The 15,858-nt window shown below is 40.6% G+C and overlaps 2 protein-coding genes across 3 annotated transcripts in view; both read left to right on the forward strand.

Moving 5' to 3' along the window:
- The window catches only part of LOC133560826 (AP-1 complex subunit sigma-1A), a 29,746-nt gene extending 20,375 nt beyond the window's left edge, over window positions 1-9,371 (forward strand). Inside the window, exons 4-6 of one of the 2 annotated variants that reach the window (XM_061913794.1) lie at window positions 6,040-6,177; window positions 6,335-6,400; window positions 8,453-9,371. In XM_061913794.1, coding sequence (XP_061769778.1) covers window positions 6,040-6,177; window positions 6,335-6,382 — 186 coding nt within the window. In that variant the 3' untranslated portion in view covers window positions 6,383-6,400; window positions 8,453-9,371. Of the gene's footprint in view, window positions 1-6,039; window positions 6,178-6,334 lie in introns of both variants that reach the window. The other variant, XM_061913793.1, reaches the window with a different exon arrangement.
- Window positions 9,182-15,370, forward strand: vgf (VGF nerve growth factor inducible). Its single transcript, XM_061913791.1, has 3 exons — window positions 9,182-9,324; window positions 9,424-9,801; window positions 11,055-15,370. Exon 3 carries the CDS (start codon window positions 11,100-11,102, stop codon window positions 12,816-12,818), a length of 1,719 nt encoding a protein of 572 aa, XP_061769775.1. The 5' UTR covers window positions 9,182-9,324; window positions 9,424-9,801; window positions 11,055-11,099; the 3' UTR covers window positions 12,819-15,370.
- The last annotated feature ends 488 nt before the right edge of the window (window positions 15,371-15,858 follow it).

Below are 15,858 nucleotides of genomic sequence, written 5' to 3' on the forward strand. Positions count from 1 at the left end.
CGGTCGCTGAAAATAATGTCTGCATTAAACCGGTTCATGGTGCAAAAAAGTTTGGGGACCACTGCCAGCATCCATCCGGAGCCATCTCTGTGCCTGCCTCCTTGACACGTGGCCACCTTAAGCTAAGAAACTTACTCCAAAATACAGAGGCAAACAGTTCACAAATGACAAAAAGCTGTCTATAAAACATGGTGCTACTACTGCCAGTGTTAGGAATTGTTGACAAGACCACCAATCTTCATTGGTAAGTTAATGACTACATCATAGTAGGGCTGCGCAATATACCAGTATATCTTTTGATGTGCCTTTGTGAGCAATGCTTTGGACAACGACTGCATTCGGCGATTGGAGAGTGACTACAGCTTTATTTAAACATACACCAAGTGGCGACGGTTGGATTTTTTTTCCGCATTTAAAACACTTCCTTGGTGGTGCTTTGGTTAAGGTTTTGCATTGATTATGTTTTACACACCGTTTTCAAGCTGCTTTCTGACAGTTTCCGGAGGATGCACCGTTTTCTGGGCAAATTATTTACGTGGCTCCACTTCGACTGCATCTTCTCCCGGCCCCTTTGATGTAGTTTTTAGTGCTTCCATTGCGGGTCTACTGACAGATTAAGTTCAAACTTTACAGGATAGAGAGCTTATTGACTACAGTGTCGGACTACAACAGTGGACCCACACAAAGCCCTTTGGGTACATTTCCACCTTTATAAGGATAATCGGCTGACATAACAATGAGAAAAGCCTCACCATCCATCCATCCATTAATTTTCTGCCTATCTCAGCAAATAGGGCAAGTTTCAAACGGCTCTTTTCCTGGAAGTATGAAAGAAGGCAAGATTGTTTTATGAAGATTTCCACAATGCCTCTACTGTTTGATTTCAAATTGTTTGGACTTGCGCAGATCCCAAATACAGAACAGCAGGTACCAATAGGTTAGAAAAAGTTGGTTTTGCATAATCCGGCCACATTTAACAACAGTTTGGACAATTTCATTAATAAAGGTGGAACACTCGCGGGCAAGCAAAACTAACACAGAGCTAACATTGCAACATCGATGATGTAGCAGCCACATATCCCGGATAATATTGGGTTTTGACTCTTGAATGACACCCTTGACTCCCGAGTGAATTTGCCGTAGGTTTAGTTGTTTTACAAAATAAGATGACAAATGAGTGATAAACAAAATGTACTATAAAGTAAAGGGGTAAACCAAAAAGTGTGGCACCCAAACCTATCTTCTCCTCCTGTCCTCTTTCTTTTCCTGTTTCCTCTTTTCCTATGTCCTACTTTTTCCACAGGTGTATGTGCTCTCTTCAAATACCAGAAAACACACCCACCTGTGTCCATGTCCAACTCCACTGTGAAAGACACACCCACACACACTGCTCCTCAAGCCCTAAATTCTGTTTCCTACAGATGGCATTAATCAAAGTAACTGAAGAGATTACCATACAATAGATAGTAAACAGTGTGCAGTGTGTTCATAATATATGAACAAATAAGAAAAGTATGGCATTAAAGGGTTGGTCTTGAACATGTTTACAATTTCAACATGGTACATCACTAAATTTCACATGTTTTTAAGTTCTCTTTAACATGTCCAGAAAGGAGTAGGGAGAAGCAAAGTGTATTTTAATCACACCCCTTTTCCATTTTATAGCAATTACTTACACATTTGTTCACTTCCTTTTTTCAATTTGTAACACCATTTGCATCATTGAATTTTAAATAAAACAGTTCCTACAGTAATAGTTGGGTCAATTATATTTTATGACATAATATATTTTTCTAATAAAGGTTATCATAATTCCTTTTTATTGTACTATGTAAACACTTGGTTGAACATCTCCTTGAATTGCATAACGTTAGTACATTGAGTTATTTGCTCTTAATCCATTCCATAATTTAATTCCACATACTGTTATACTAAAGGTTTTAAGTGTTGTATTTGCATGCAAATGTTTTTAAGTTGCATTTTTCTCTAAGTTTATATTTCTCCACTTTTGTTGAGAATATTTGTTATACATGCTTGGGTAGCAGGTTAGTTTGCTTTGTAGATAATTTTAACTGTTTGCAAATGCACCAAATCATTGCATTTCAATAGTTTTGATTCAATAATTTAAGGGTTTGAGCACCGTCCCCCTAAAAAAGCACACTATTATTCTAACTCCCCTCTTTTGTTAACACGGTTAGTGAATGCAGCGTTCTTTTGTTATTTTTCCATATAAGGTACCAAATAAGGTAACAATAACGAGCAGTAAAGAATGTTGTGATTTTTCGTCCAGTACATATTTTGCTGTGGGAAGAGATTTTTCAACCGTGAATAAAGCAATTACTTGTAACTAATATGTTCTGGACCAAAATCATTCCAAATTTTGTACTGCTCGCTGGTGTTACCATATCTGACTTTTTGTGTAGAAATTTGGGGAAATAACTACAGAAGTACACTTACTTATTTATTACTGACAGTGTTACAAAAATTATCAGTTTGAATAATACATCAAGTTGAAAATGTGTCCGTGTTGTTGTTCCACATCGCTCAGACCAAAAGTTGTTATTGATGTCAAAGATAAAGTGCATCAAAAGAGGTCATCTCCACTTTGGCGGGGGCGCTGCTAATAGCTTATCGCTGTCTTAGTTTACCTGAGGTGCCGCGCTGAGAGTCCAATGCTGCTTTCATGCAATGCAGTAAAGCCACAAAATCCCAACCACGATGCAGCGAGGCACGACTGTATTTTGAAGCCAAATTTGCCACCAGTTGGAGTCTCCTCACACATCTTTACACATAGAGTACAGGCCAAAAGTTTCTCCTCATTCAATGCGTTTTCTTTAATTTCATGACTACCTTATTTTTCGGATTATAAGTCGCTCCGGAGTACACGTCGCACTGGCCGAAAATGCATAATAAAGAAGGAAAAAAACATATACGTCGCACTGGAGTATAAGTCGCATCTTTGGGGGGATATTCATTTGCTAAAATCCAACACCAAGAATAGACATTTGAAAGGCAATTTAAAATTAATAAAGAGTAGTGAACAACAGGCTGAATAAGTGTACTTTATATGACAGCATAAATAACCAACGCAGAACGTGCCTGGTATGTTATCATAACATGCAAACCCTGTTTCCATATGAGTTGGGAAATTGTGTTAGATGTAAATATAAACGGAATACAATGATTTGGAAATCGTTTTCAACCCATATTCAGTTGAATATGCTACAAAGACAACATATTTGATGTTCAAATTGATAAAGTTTTTTTTTTTTTTTGCAGATAATCAATAACTTTAGAATTTGATGCCAGCAACACGTGACAAAGAAGTTGGGGAAGGTGGCAATAAATACTGATAAAGTTGAGGAATGCTCATCAAACACTTATTTGGAACATCCCACAGGTGTGCAGGCTAATTGGGAACAGGTGGGTGCCATGATTGGGTATAAAAACAGCTTCCCAGAAAATGCTCAGCCTTTCACAAGAAAGGATGGGGCGAGGTACACTCCTTTGTCCACAACTGCGTGAGCAAATAGTCTAAACAGTTTAAGAACAACGTTTCTCAAAGTGCAATTGGAAGAAATTTAGGGATTTCAACATCTACGGTCCATAATATCATCAAAAGGTTCAGAGAATCTGGAGAAATCCCTCCACGTAAGCGGCATGGCCGGAAACCAACATTGAATGATCGTGACCTTCGATCCCTCAGATGGCACTGTATCAAAAACCAACATCAATTTTTAAAAGATATCACCACATAGGCTCAGGAACACTTCAGAAAATTACTGTCACTAAATACAGTTCGTCGCTACATCTGTAAGTGCAAGTTAAAGCTCTACTATGCAAAGCGAAAGCCATTTATCAACAACATGCAGAAACGCCGCTGGCTTCTCTGGGCCCGAGATCATCTAAGATGTACTAATGCAAAGTGGAAAAGTGTTCTGTGGTCTGACGAGTCCACATTTCAAATTGTTTTTGGAAATATTCGATATCGTGTCATCCGGACCACAGGGGAAGCAAACCATCCAGACTGTTATTGACGCAAAGTTCAAAAGCCAGCATCTGTGATGGTATGGGGGTGTATTAGTGCCCAAGGCATGGGTAACTTACACGTCTGTGAAGGCACCATTAATGCTCAAAGGTACATACAGGTTTTGGAACAACATATGCCGCCATCTAAGAGCCGTCTTTTTCATGGACGCCCCTGCTTATTTAAGCAAGACAATGCCAAGCCACATTCAGCACGTGTTACAACAGCGTGGCTTCATAAAAAAAGAGTGCGGGTACTTTCCTGGCCCGCCTGCAGTCCATACCTGTCTCCCATCGAAAATGTGTGGTGCATTATGAAGCGTAAAATACAACAGTTGAACGACTGAAGCTCTACATAAAACAAGAGTTGGAAAGAATTCCACTTTCAAAGCTTCATCAATTAGTTTTCACAGTTCCCAAACCTTTATTGAGTGTTGTTAAAATAAAAGGTGATGTAACACAGTGGTGAACATGCCCTTTCCCAACTACTTTGGCACGTGTTGCAGCCATGAAATTCTAAGTTAATTATTATTTACAAAAAAAATAAAGTTTATAAGTTTGAACATCAAATATCTTGTCTTTGTAGTGCATTCAATTGAATATGGATTCAAAAGGATTTGCAAATCATTGTATTCCGTTTATATTTACGTCTAACACGATTTCCCAACTCATATGGAAACGGGGTTTGTATTATAGTAAGAGTCATTCAAATAACTATAACATATAGAACATGCTATTCGTTTACCAAACAATCTGTCACTCCTAATCGATGAATCTGATGAAATCTTCTTCCTCAATGTCGCTTCTAAACAACTCTGGCAACTCCAAAGGTATGCGCCGCTTCCTCTTGTCGTTTTCTGCTGCATATTTCACTACGTCCAGCTTGTAAGCTGCAGTACATGATCTCCTTTTCGGTGCCATTTTTGTTCAGCCCTTCTCAGTTGTTATAAGTTACTGCCAACGATGAAATGATCCATTTTAATAGCTACTGCAGTAGCATGTAGCATATAGCAGTTAGCATTCCATGACCCACAATGCACTTCTGACAGGACCCGCCCCCGCCAAATTCTTATTGGTTGACGTGTGTGTGACGATTGCTGACATTTTCTTCGTCTCTTCAGCGAATGAGATAAATAATATTATTTGATATTTTACGGTCATGTGTTAAAAATTTCACACATACCGTATTTTTCTGACTATAAATCGCGTTTTTTTTTTTTTGTAGTTTGGCCCGGGGTGAGACTTAGCCAAACCATAAAAAAAATTTAAAAAAAATAAATAAATAAATAAAATAAAAAAAATAAAAATATATATATATATATATATACATATATATATGTACATATTCTTTTTTTTTTTTTTTTTTGGTTTGACCGGGTCTCATCCCCCCGCTGGACTTGAGAAGACTGCGACTTATAGTCTGAAAAATACGGTAAGTCGCTCCGGAGTATATGTCGCCAAACTATGAAAAAAACTGCGACTCATAATCCGAAAAATACGGTATTTACATTGTAGATTGTCACTGAAGGCATAAAAACTATGAATGAACACAAGTAGAGTTATGTACTTAACAAAAAAAGGTGAAATAACTGAAAACATGTTTTATATCGTAGTTTCTTCAAAATAGCCACCCATTGTTTTGATTACTGCTTTGCACACACTTGGCATTCTCTCGATGAGCTTCAAACACACCTGTGAAGTAAAAACCATTTCAGGTGAATACCTCTTGAAGCTCATCGAGATAATGCCAGGAGTGTGCGAAAAAGTAATCGGAGCAAAGGGTGGCTATTTTGAAGGAACTAGAGTATGAAACAAGTTTTCAGTTATTTCACTTTTTTTGTTAAGTAGCTAATTCCATATGTGTTCATTAATAGTTTTGATGCCTTCAGTGACAATCTACAATGTAAATAGTCATGAAAATAAAGAAAACGCATTGAATGAGAAGGTGTGTCCAAACTTTTGGCCTGTACTGAAAAAAATATTGATATAAGTTTTTTTTTTTTTTTTTTGCAGGTGTGTGAGCTTGACATCATATTCAACTTTGAGAAGGCTTATTTCATCCTGGATGAATTCTTGATGGGAGGAGAGATTCAGGACACATCCAAAAAGAGTGTCCTCAAAGCCATTGAGCAAGCTGACATTCTGCAGGAGGTCATTGAATAATACTTTTACACTTACATAATTACACTTTTAATGATAGTTTAAGGTTCAAAAGATGTTTAAATATGTTTTTGTGCTAATGGAGTTAACTTATAATTTCTACATACAAGCTTTGGCAAGTCCGTAACAAACATTTTCGCTCTGGCAGGAAGACGAGTCGCCCAGGAGCGTGCTGGAGGAGATGGGATTGGCATAGTGACTCTTCCTCTTTGAGGTGGACCACATAAGACTGAACACTCTTCTGTGGCTCTTACAATGTGATGATGCGTTGATACAGTTTGTGTGCGAGTGTGTACGTGAGACAGAGAGAGAGGCACGTCTCTTGTTAGTGTTTTGATTTAAAGCTTGAGATGGATGCATACATACGAGTAAGTAGGACAGGCTGGCAAATGGGGGCAAAAATGATTAAAGAGAGCATTTAATTATGACACATTATGAATAACAATCTCAATAACAGACCAGAAACAGTTCTGTTTTAATGTGACATTTTCCAACATTGTGTACTTTGATGCTGTTGTATGTGTGGTGGCAGCTAGATGTTGTGTAACACTGCATTGGACAAGGTTATTGTTGGAGAGCAGGACTGTTAGGATAGTAAAGAGAAACATCAGTCAAAGGACGCGCCCCCCCCCCGTGCTAGCTTTGGTCTTTTTATTGGGTGTGTCCACTGCAAGAAAAATCCACTCCTTAATTTTGAGAGTTTTTGCAATGCTAGTTTTGTACCATTTCATGGCTGCGCTACCTTCAGGCGACAAAAGGTTTGCCACTTGATTTGCAAGAGTGTGCTGCCATGCCAACAACAGTGTGGCGTGAGTCCTTGAGTAAAAGGGCATTGTTTGTTTGTGATGCAGCTCCTTAGGTAAATTTAAAGTAGCATTGAAAATCCTGTCGCAGGGGACAGTCAGCATGAAATACTTCTCCATAACTTCCACTACATTGGAACTTGTTAACCAAATGACTCAGAGTCGTGTATAAAAAGAGTATGGCCATAGAAACGAGAGGCGCCATGACTTCTACCAGGGACTGTGCGGCTGTGCCTGAAGGCGTGCAATTGCTGTTGTTTTGACGTTAGGTTTTCTGACGAAATATATCAAAATAATACGTCTATAAATATATATATATATATATATATATATATATATAGTTCTAAACATACTCAAGCCTATGAAATTACAAAAAAACATTCTTTTATTTCGTGAAAGTATAATTTTGCGGTCGTATTTGATGAACTCAGCTGCTACATTCCTACAGTGTTTTGTGATCAGCAGGCACTCTAGCATTCACCCGACAGAGCAATAAACGTAAAGAAGTACATAGAAGACCAAAAAAATTATTTATTTTCATTTTGCCAAATCTTCATTAGCTTTGGACCAACAATCACAGAGAAAGTGTGACTTGTGTGAAGTATGTCCTCTGATTGTCTGCAATGTATTTGTAGTCACTGTACGTATCTCTCATTATGTATTATTCTAAATGATCTTCTTTTTTATAACATGCTAAGTGAAAAGGTCTCTCTTTGAATTAATTTTAAAATTTTTCCACACGATAACTCAGATATGGTAACACTAGCGAGCATTAGAGAATCTGGAGTGATTTTTGTTCTAGAACATATCTTGCTTTATTTAATATAGACGTATTTCTTGACACTTTGTTATATATTTTTAATGAGATTCATTTTTCATCTATTAGTACACCCAAAATGTAGTTTATTTTACTCTTTCAATGTCCGTCTATTTGTATTTTTGTTTGACTTTCTCTCCTGATGTTACAGACTATCATTATTTTAGTTTTACTCAGATTCAAAGATAGTGTTTTCATCAAACTTTTCTCTTGAAATTCCTTTGTTATTAACTGTTTGTTCTCCCCTGAACAAAACACAGACGTGACACAGTAGTTGATGGCGAACCTTCGCTTCCCATACTTGTCTTCTGTCCGGGTTGTCGGGAAAGCGATGTAAAAGCTTTCCACAATTCTCGCGGGAGAATCCGCCCCATGCTGCACAACGGGTAATTTTTACACGTCGATAAACTAGCGAGGAAGTCCCACAAACACATAGCATCAGCTCAAAGTTAGTAGCAGTCATGGCGCTCTATAGTCACGTGAGTGCCTTTTGACCAATCACTGAGATCGCCTGAAACCGAGTTGGCTATAGTCTCTTTATACACGACTCTGATGCACTAGTACTACCTAGTGTTTGTCTCATGAATAACAATATTATTGTCTTCAATTGATGAAATATGCTTTTGTGTTTGGTTTGACTCATCAGTGACACTACGGACCATAAACGAGGACATCAAACCTTGTTTTAATGATGGATCTGGCACTAAAGGGCGACTTGATGCAGTGCAAGTGTCTGGTGACGGGTGGATTTAGAAAAAGGAACCAAAGACTTCACTGCCGACAATACACACCTGCGTGTCCAGAGGGACGTTTTTATTGTTACTGCATGACCTAGTGACCTCACATGACTACATTGTGTGACAGTAAAAGGAGGGAGAGCTGTACCGCCTTGTAAACACTCTATTAGGGTTAAACTGACTCTGCAGCCAGTTTCGAATGTATTCTTGCTTTACATCGAGCCCGTACCTCAGCTGTTAGGTTTGTGTTCCTGAAGTCCAGGCAGGCTGTTTTTGTTACACTACAAAATAACCTAATGATTTTTCAGGTCAGGTTTTTTTTTGTTGTTGTTGGAGTATTCTCACTTATGCATTTGCTCTGCTTTACACACTTGTCTTACTTACTGCACTATATAAATTGCTTTTTTGAGGGTGGCTAACCTGAAAGGTGGTGGTGCATACTTCCTATACGGTACTGTATTAATTTGTCTGTAGGGTTTTTGCTGCTTGTACACTCTTAAAGCCTCACAAACGGTCCTTTCTGGATGCTTAAGTCCAGCTTCCATCCTTATGCATGTGTTTGCAGCTTTGTGTGAGCCTGTTCTGACCCAATGAAAGAACAAAGGTAAATATCACCTGATCATGCTTTTTGTAGCATTAAGAACATGTGCATCAAGCTTTTTGGAGGCGTTTTATTTAAATTGTATTTAACAGTCTTGCTTTAATTGGACTTAATTCTAGTTAATCTTTTTTAAGAGTCGTCACGAGAGCCTGTCAATTCTGTGATGTTCCAGTCTATAAGGTGTGTGGCAGCAGTTTTATAAGGATGAAATAAACATTTGATGCTAAGTGAAAGTGTTCGTGCATGAATGCAGAAGACAATCATTATTTTTTTAATTAGATTTGCTTTCAGAGGCTAAAAAAAAATGTGAAGCTGGAGCATTGCAGCTAATTGCTTTGAGCAGAGGAGGGAGCAGGGAGAAATTCCTTGTGAATGGAACCCAGTCCGTGACGTCAATGGGGCGCTTGACGCATGCATCACGTGCCTGGTGGGCGGGTATAATAAGATGCTCCTGGCGCTGTCCGCGGTCCTGAAAGCTGACGCGCAGGAGGAGGAATCCCTTCCTGTGGATGTAAAAGTCAAGGCTAGGAAAGAACTTGCAAGAGAAGAAAACGACAGAAGGGAGACACAAGCAAGGAGAAGGCTGTGAGCGTGACAACAAGACTGACGTCCTGCGGAGTGGATGCTGGAATCCCCCCACACTGCTCCCACGCACCTGTAAGTAGTCTCAACTTGTTTATCATCTTTTTTAACACTATGTGTTTCCCCTTCACGCTGTTTTTGTATTTGTGTTTTTTAGATTGAAATCCTCATCAACAATTAATGCGGCTCATGTTGTTGAATACATCACATGACTTGCTTGAATTGCACACATGAGGTGGTCATCCTTCTGATTGTCAATACCTTCATCAGCGTCACAGCCAAGCTTATTATCATCATGACTCCCTACCCTCCCCCGACAAAAATAGCCAAAGCGGTAGAATTCCAGCTGCTGCCCAAAAGCTTTGTGACGTGCAACCACCAAAAGAAATGTTTAAAAAAAAAAAAAAAGGACAATTGATATTTTAGTGGTATCATCTTTAATGCTCTTGAAACTGTGACCTTATCAGGCCAAGTTGTTTTTGTGTTGTGTGGTGCATGAAATCATGCACCCACTCAACCCCCACACCTCCTTCCCCACAACCATTGCCACACAATGAAATGGTGACTCTTGTGTCTATTCCCAGAGCATGTTTTTTAACAAAATAATACACAATAATACAATTCCAATTCCATAACCAAACCCGGCCCAGCAACATTCAGAATAGCAATCAACGGAGTAATTGAGAGGAAACACTTGACACAAAACAATCTACAAGTAGTCAAACAAAAATTGATAATATCAACAACAATATCAATATTAATAAGAATTCCAACAAAACAGTGAATAGAAATCCATCATTATTGTCATCACAGCCATTTGTATGAAAACAAATAAACACATAAGCGAACAATAGTGTCACAGTGTCACAATTGATTAACGTGGACCCCACCTTAAACAAGTTGAAAAACGTATTCGGGTGTTACCATTTAGTGGTCAATTGTACGGAATATGTACTGAACTGTGCAATCTACTAATAAAAGTTTCAATCAATCAAAAAAAAAAAAACAGTGGCTTACTCTTGCATGGCATCTCATAAGCTGAACACATTGTGTCCAATATTTGCCACAAAGATAAAAGGTTGGATTAGTAACACTAGTCCTTTAGTCGCAGTTCTGCACAATGTTAATTTTTGTTGTTTTTATTTCATTTTTGCTGTGTTTTTAAAAACGTATTATTGTAAAACTACACTGCATCATGCAGAAAGCTCTAATGCTGTACTGCAATGGATGAGCATGATTGCACTTTATCCAGGTTGAATGAAGTGGGACCTTAAGGAGCTTGTTTTGATCATTTGCATTGAGGTCTTTTCTTTGCCTCCCATCTGCAGAAGTATTCTTGTCCTGCTCTCTGGTGGCAATCCTGAGTGTCCATAATGGCTTCCCGCAACACCTCAAGTGTCCTTATCCTCCTGGTTTTCCTAACAATGGCCTTTGCCGCTGAACCCGCTGTCACTCCTGCCGGCATGACGATGTCAGGAGGCACGGAGGATGAGGGGAAGATTGAAAAAATATCACCGAAAGGAGATGACCTCTTTGATGACGTGGAACCCAAAACCCTCGCAGCACTTTTCCTGGAGGCGCTTAACTTGACCCGTGTCGAGAGAAGGCAGGAGGAAAAGGATGTGGAAGAGACGGGGACACAACGAGACCGAGACGGCCGGCAGAGGCTGGAGCTGTTTATGGCCGCCCAAGGCCAGGAGGAGGCCGAAGAGAGGAAGAAGGCCGAGGAGGAAGAAGAGAGGATGACTGAGCGGGTGTCCAGTCGGACCAGCAGCCAGACTCTACAGGTCCAGACGCAGCAGCCCCCCGCCACAGGGGGACAGGAGCAAGGCGGCGGAGAGGAGGAGCAGCTCAACCCTGAGGAGTTGAGGAGCCTGGAAAGCATGATGAAGGAATTTCCGCGTTTAGACGTGGCCGTAAAGCGAGCAGGGGATTCAAAGCCAACCCAGCGGGAGAGCCGAGACTACAGCAGCTTTAACGACATCATCCCGCTCGGCAAGGGCAGCTTCTCCCAGAAGAAACTCAAATGGCAAGAGGAGACGCAGAAGGCCTTGAACATGCCATCGTTCAGGGGCGGCAACTTTAAGGATGACTTTGAAGGCAACGCCGCCGGGACTGTGGCACAGCCTCTGCAGTCAGAGCAGATGGAGGAGAGTGATGATCCAGATGAGGAGGAGGTGTTGAGTCCAGAGGAAGAAGAGGCTCAGGCTAAGGCGGAGCAAGAGGAAATGAGGAGGCAGGCGGCCGAGGTGCAGAGAGCCAAGATGGAGGAGGAAAAGCTGGCCGACATTGCATCTGACATGCTGCTGCGCTACATGGTCAAGCAGAAGGGCGGCGGCGGAAAGTACGCCACTCAGGCTGACACCGCTGCGGACAAGAGGTCCGAGGAAGAGCAGGAGCAGGATGACATCGACCCTCAGACTATTGACAAGCTCATTGAGATCTCAAGCAAGCTGCACTTGCCCGCTGACGACGTGGTAGACATCATCAGCGACGTGGAGAAGAAGAAGAAAAAAGACATGGCGCCGGAGCTTATGACGCACTGGCAACGCCCACAACTGCCCTCGGCTGATTCCTTTCCTGTCTCCAGGCAACCTCCCTCGGTGGGCCATCTCCTTAAGAGCTGGACTCAGGAAACTTCAAAGTCCAAACAGTTCTGGAACAATCCTAATAATCTCCTCCTATGGTCAAAACCTCTCAAGTCTGTCAAGCAGGAACAGTGGATTCAAACCCCAAGACCTCTTTGGACACGCTACCCATCTTTCTACCAGAGGAAGAACAGTCCGGACTATTACCCTGTCTACTTCCGTCCTCCAAGACCAACATTCCGGTACTTCGTCCCCAAGCCTGCTTTGGCTTTCAACACCTTCCTGCATCGCTCCCGGGATGGCGCTAACGGCTTACAGCCCAAACAGCGTTACCTCAACTGGGTGCCTCCCAGAAAGCCCGTCGTCGCCCTCTACCCCAGGCGCCCCCTCTCTTTCTATCCCTTAACCGCCCCCAAACTTGGAATCCCTCTTTACCAGTCGGCACCCAGGGGACATTTGGGCAAATACATCGAGCAGCTCCTCATGAACAGGCCACAGGACTGAGAAGGTGGTGGAGTTCAGCAGGGGCAATGTTGAGGGAATAGGAAATGATTAATTTCTATTTGTCCCACTCCCTTTCATTTGATATCCTTCATTTGTTGTGTGGACATTCCAAGAGGGCTCTTTGTATAAACAATTGCGGAATCATCCAAAGGCTCCGTGTGGACAGTGCCTGGTAAGGAGGACATTTCCAAGGGCCTAAGGAATGATGAACAGTGAAGTTTGGACTGCAGCGTGATAAACAGCCACAAAACATGGAAATAATATTTTTTTGTACTTGAAAACAATCCTTAAGACATCCCAAATACATATTAATATCCTTGTCTCCCAACCGTTTCATGGATTTTTTAAAATACTTAATTTTCTGCGCTTTTAGTGAGAAGCCAGTCAATTCCCACCTACAGTATTTGATTGAGGGGGCAGGGAAGCAGCACAATAATGGCTAGGATGACTCATGCCTTTTTGTCACTTCAATTACCTTGTTGCTATAGCGCCAAAGTGTACATTCTTGTTTTTGAAGGCTGATCAGTCCTGCAGAGTCACGTTGGAGAAGGAAACAAAAATCTAACTCCACAATCATTTTTTCTTCTTTCTTCAAACATCCAGGGGTCGGCAACCCAAATTGTAAAAGAGCCATCTTGGACCACACATACAAAAAAGTAATCAGTCTGGAGTAGCAAAAAATTAAAAGACTTATATAAGTGTAATGATGATAGCAACACATGATGTAAGTGGCTAATTAGCTATATTAGCCTACAATCAAAATGACCATGTGTCACAGGCGGATGCAAATCTTCATTGAAAGAAATGTTGAAATGGTATTTTTATTCTACACATTTTAACAACATTATAAAACATTATTAAAACTTCTCAGAGGGTGAGATAACTCCTGGAAATGGTCAAAGGTATATAGATGTGTGTGTCCAAGTTAAAGGAAACGGCAGGCTGTCTTCTTCTAATGGATTTATTACGATCTTTGCAAGCTGGGTAACGTTTGCTGTGGTCTGGAACAACATGGCGCACAAACAACTATCAGAAAGGTTGCCAATATTACATACAAGAATTTCATGAAACATAGAAAAATAAACTAAATACACACAAGTAAAGCAAATTAAATAAACTCAAACACAGCTACAAATGAGGCATGTTAGTTAAATAGCATGTTAGCATCTATTAGCTTGCAGTCATGCAGTGACCAAATATGCCTGATTAACCCTCAACACAAAAGGATAACATCAACAATGCTCACCTTTTTTGCATTCACGCACAGCATAAAAAGTTTGGTGGACAAAATCAGTCACAGTCCACAGAATGGTGAGTTCAAGGGCCGCTGAAATTAGTAGAACAAAAGGGCGCTCGCCGAATACTCTCATCAGCGAAGCATAAACACAAACATATCAAACAGTGGGATTTCTAACAATTAGGAAGGCTTGTCGTGTTTGTCCTCTTACAGAAACCATATTACAACAAAAAAACATATTTTACCCCATTTTTATTTTTTTATTTTCCATACATTTTTTTAAAAAAGCTCAATGGAGCCACGATGGCGCCGCGGGTTGCTGACCCCCGTCCTAACCCTATCAATGCATCCAGCCATTTCTACCGCGTGTCCCCGTCCGGGTCGCGAGGGTGCTAGAGCCTATCCCATTCACACCCTGGACAAGTCCCCAGCCCTACCACGTGTACCTCACTCAGTCGATCCACTTCACTGTGTACACTCGCCGTGAAGTCGCTAAGTGTGCAAATTGGGGTCGTCTTGCACACTTACTGGAAATTATCTCAAAATGTATCTGCTCCTTCACTCCTTTTTTAAGTGTGAAGTGCCACCACTCCCATTGGTGGTGAAGTGACCAGTACGTGCTACACCTTTTTGCCGTACCTAATGTAAGCTCACTCATGCACTCCAAAGACGAGATGTGTGCAAATTGAGACACAGCCTAAGACTTGGGCCCAAAGTGTAAACACAAAAGTGCCCAAATGGAGACACAGCCTAGGTGTAAGTGTACATCTGTCATGTACTTAATTTCCGGGTATGTGAATCCTGACGTAGTCAAATTGGTTTAGTGTGGAAGGTCCGTGGTGAATTTATACTTCATTATCAAAAACTATCTGCATTTCAAAGTAGGAAGACGTTTACAAGCTGCTGCCTTTCAGGACAAAGTGACATTACTGTTTAATTTTGTATGACATTTATGCCATTTATTATCATATTATAAGGAATGTTGGCACATTTGTAATAATTTCATAATATATGAGCTCAAAGAAGGAGGAATGAAGCGAGTGTGCACGCTAATGTGTAATTTGCATTTAAAGTGTCTTCTCCGAGAAGATCACATAGCAACAAGTTTAAAAAAAAACAATAAAAAAAAACAAAGCCTTTTAAGATGACAGAAATGATGTTGTTGTACCTTGAGATCCTTGTTTGAGTGGCGTACGCTGTTGTTGCTCTTGTTATTGTTGTGAATAAACATGCGTTGGCTGCATATGCATACGGGCGCATGTCAGTGACTACTTTTGCTACACACGTCAATAAAGTTAACTACTTTTTTTATCAACACTTTGCCTCACTACGACGTTTGTCTGTGAACGTATTTAAAACTCCACACTGCGGCTTCCTCCCACTTCCAAAGACATGCACCTGGGGATAGGTTGATTGGCAACACTAAATTGGCCCTAGTGTGTGAATGTGAGTGTGAATGTTGTCTGTCTATCTGTGTTGGCCCTGCGATGAGGTGGCGACTTGTCCAGGGTGTACCCTGCCTTCCGCCCGATTGTAGCTGAGATAGGCGCCAACGCCCCCCGCGACCCCAAAAGGGAATAAGCGGTAGGAAATGGATGGATGGATGGATATGTTTTGTGGCTATTTGTATTACAAAACCAGTGAAGTCGACACGTTGTGTAAGTTTTTAATAAAAACAGAATACAATAATTTGCAAATCCTTTTCAACCTATATTCAATTGTATAGACTGCAAAGACAAGATATTTAATGTTCAAACTAAGAAACTTAATTAATTTTGCAAATAATCATTAACGTAGAATTTA

Source organism: Nerophis ophidion, linkage group LG10 (genome assembly GCF_033978795.1).
Source record: "Nerophis ophidion isolate RoL-2023_Sa linkage group LG10, RoL_Noph_v1.0, whole genome shotgun sequence".
NCBI classification, from domain to species: domain Eukaryota; kingdom Metazoa; phylum Chordata; class Actinopteri; order Syngnathiformes; family Syngnathidae; genus Nerophis; species Nerophis ophidion.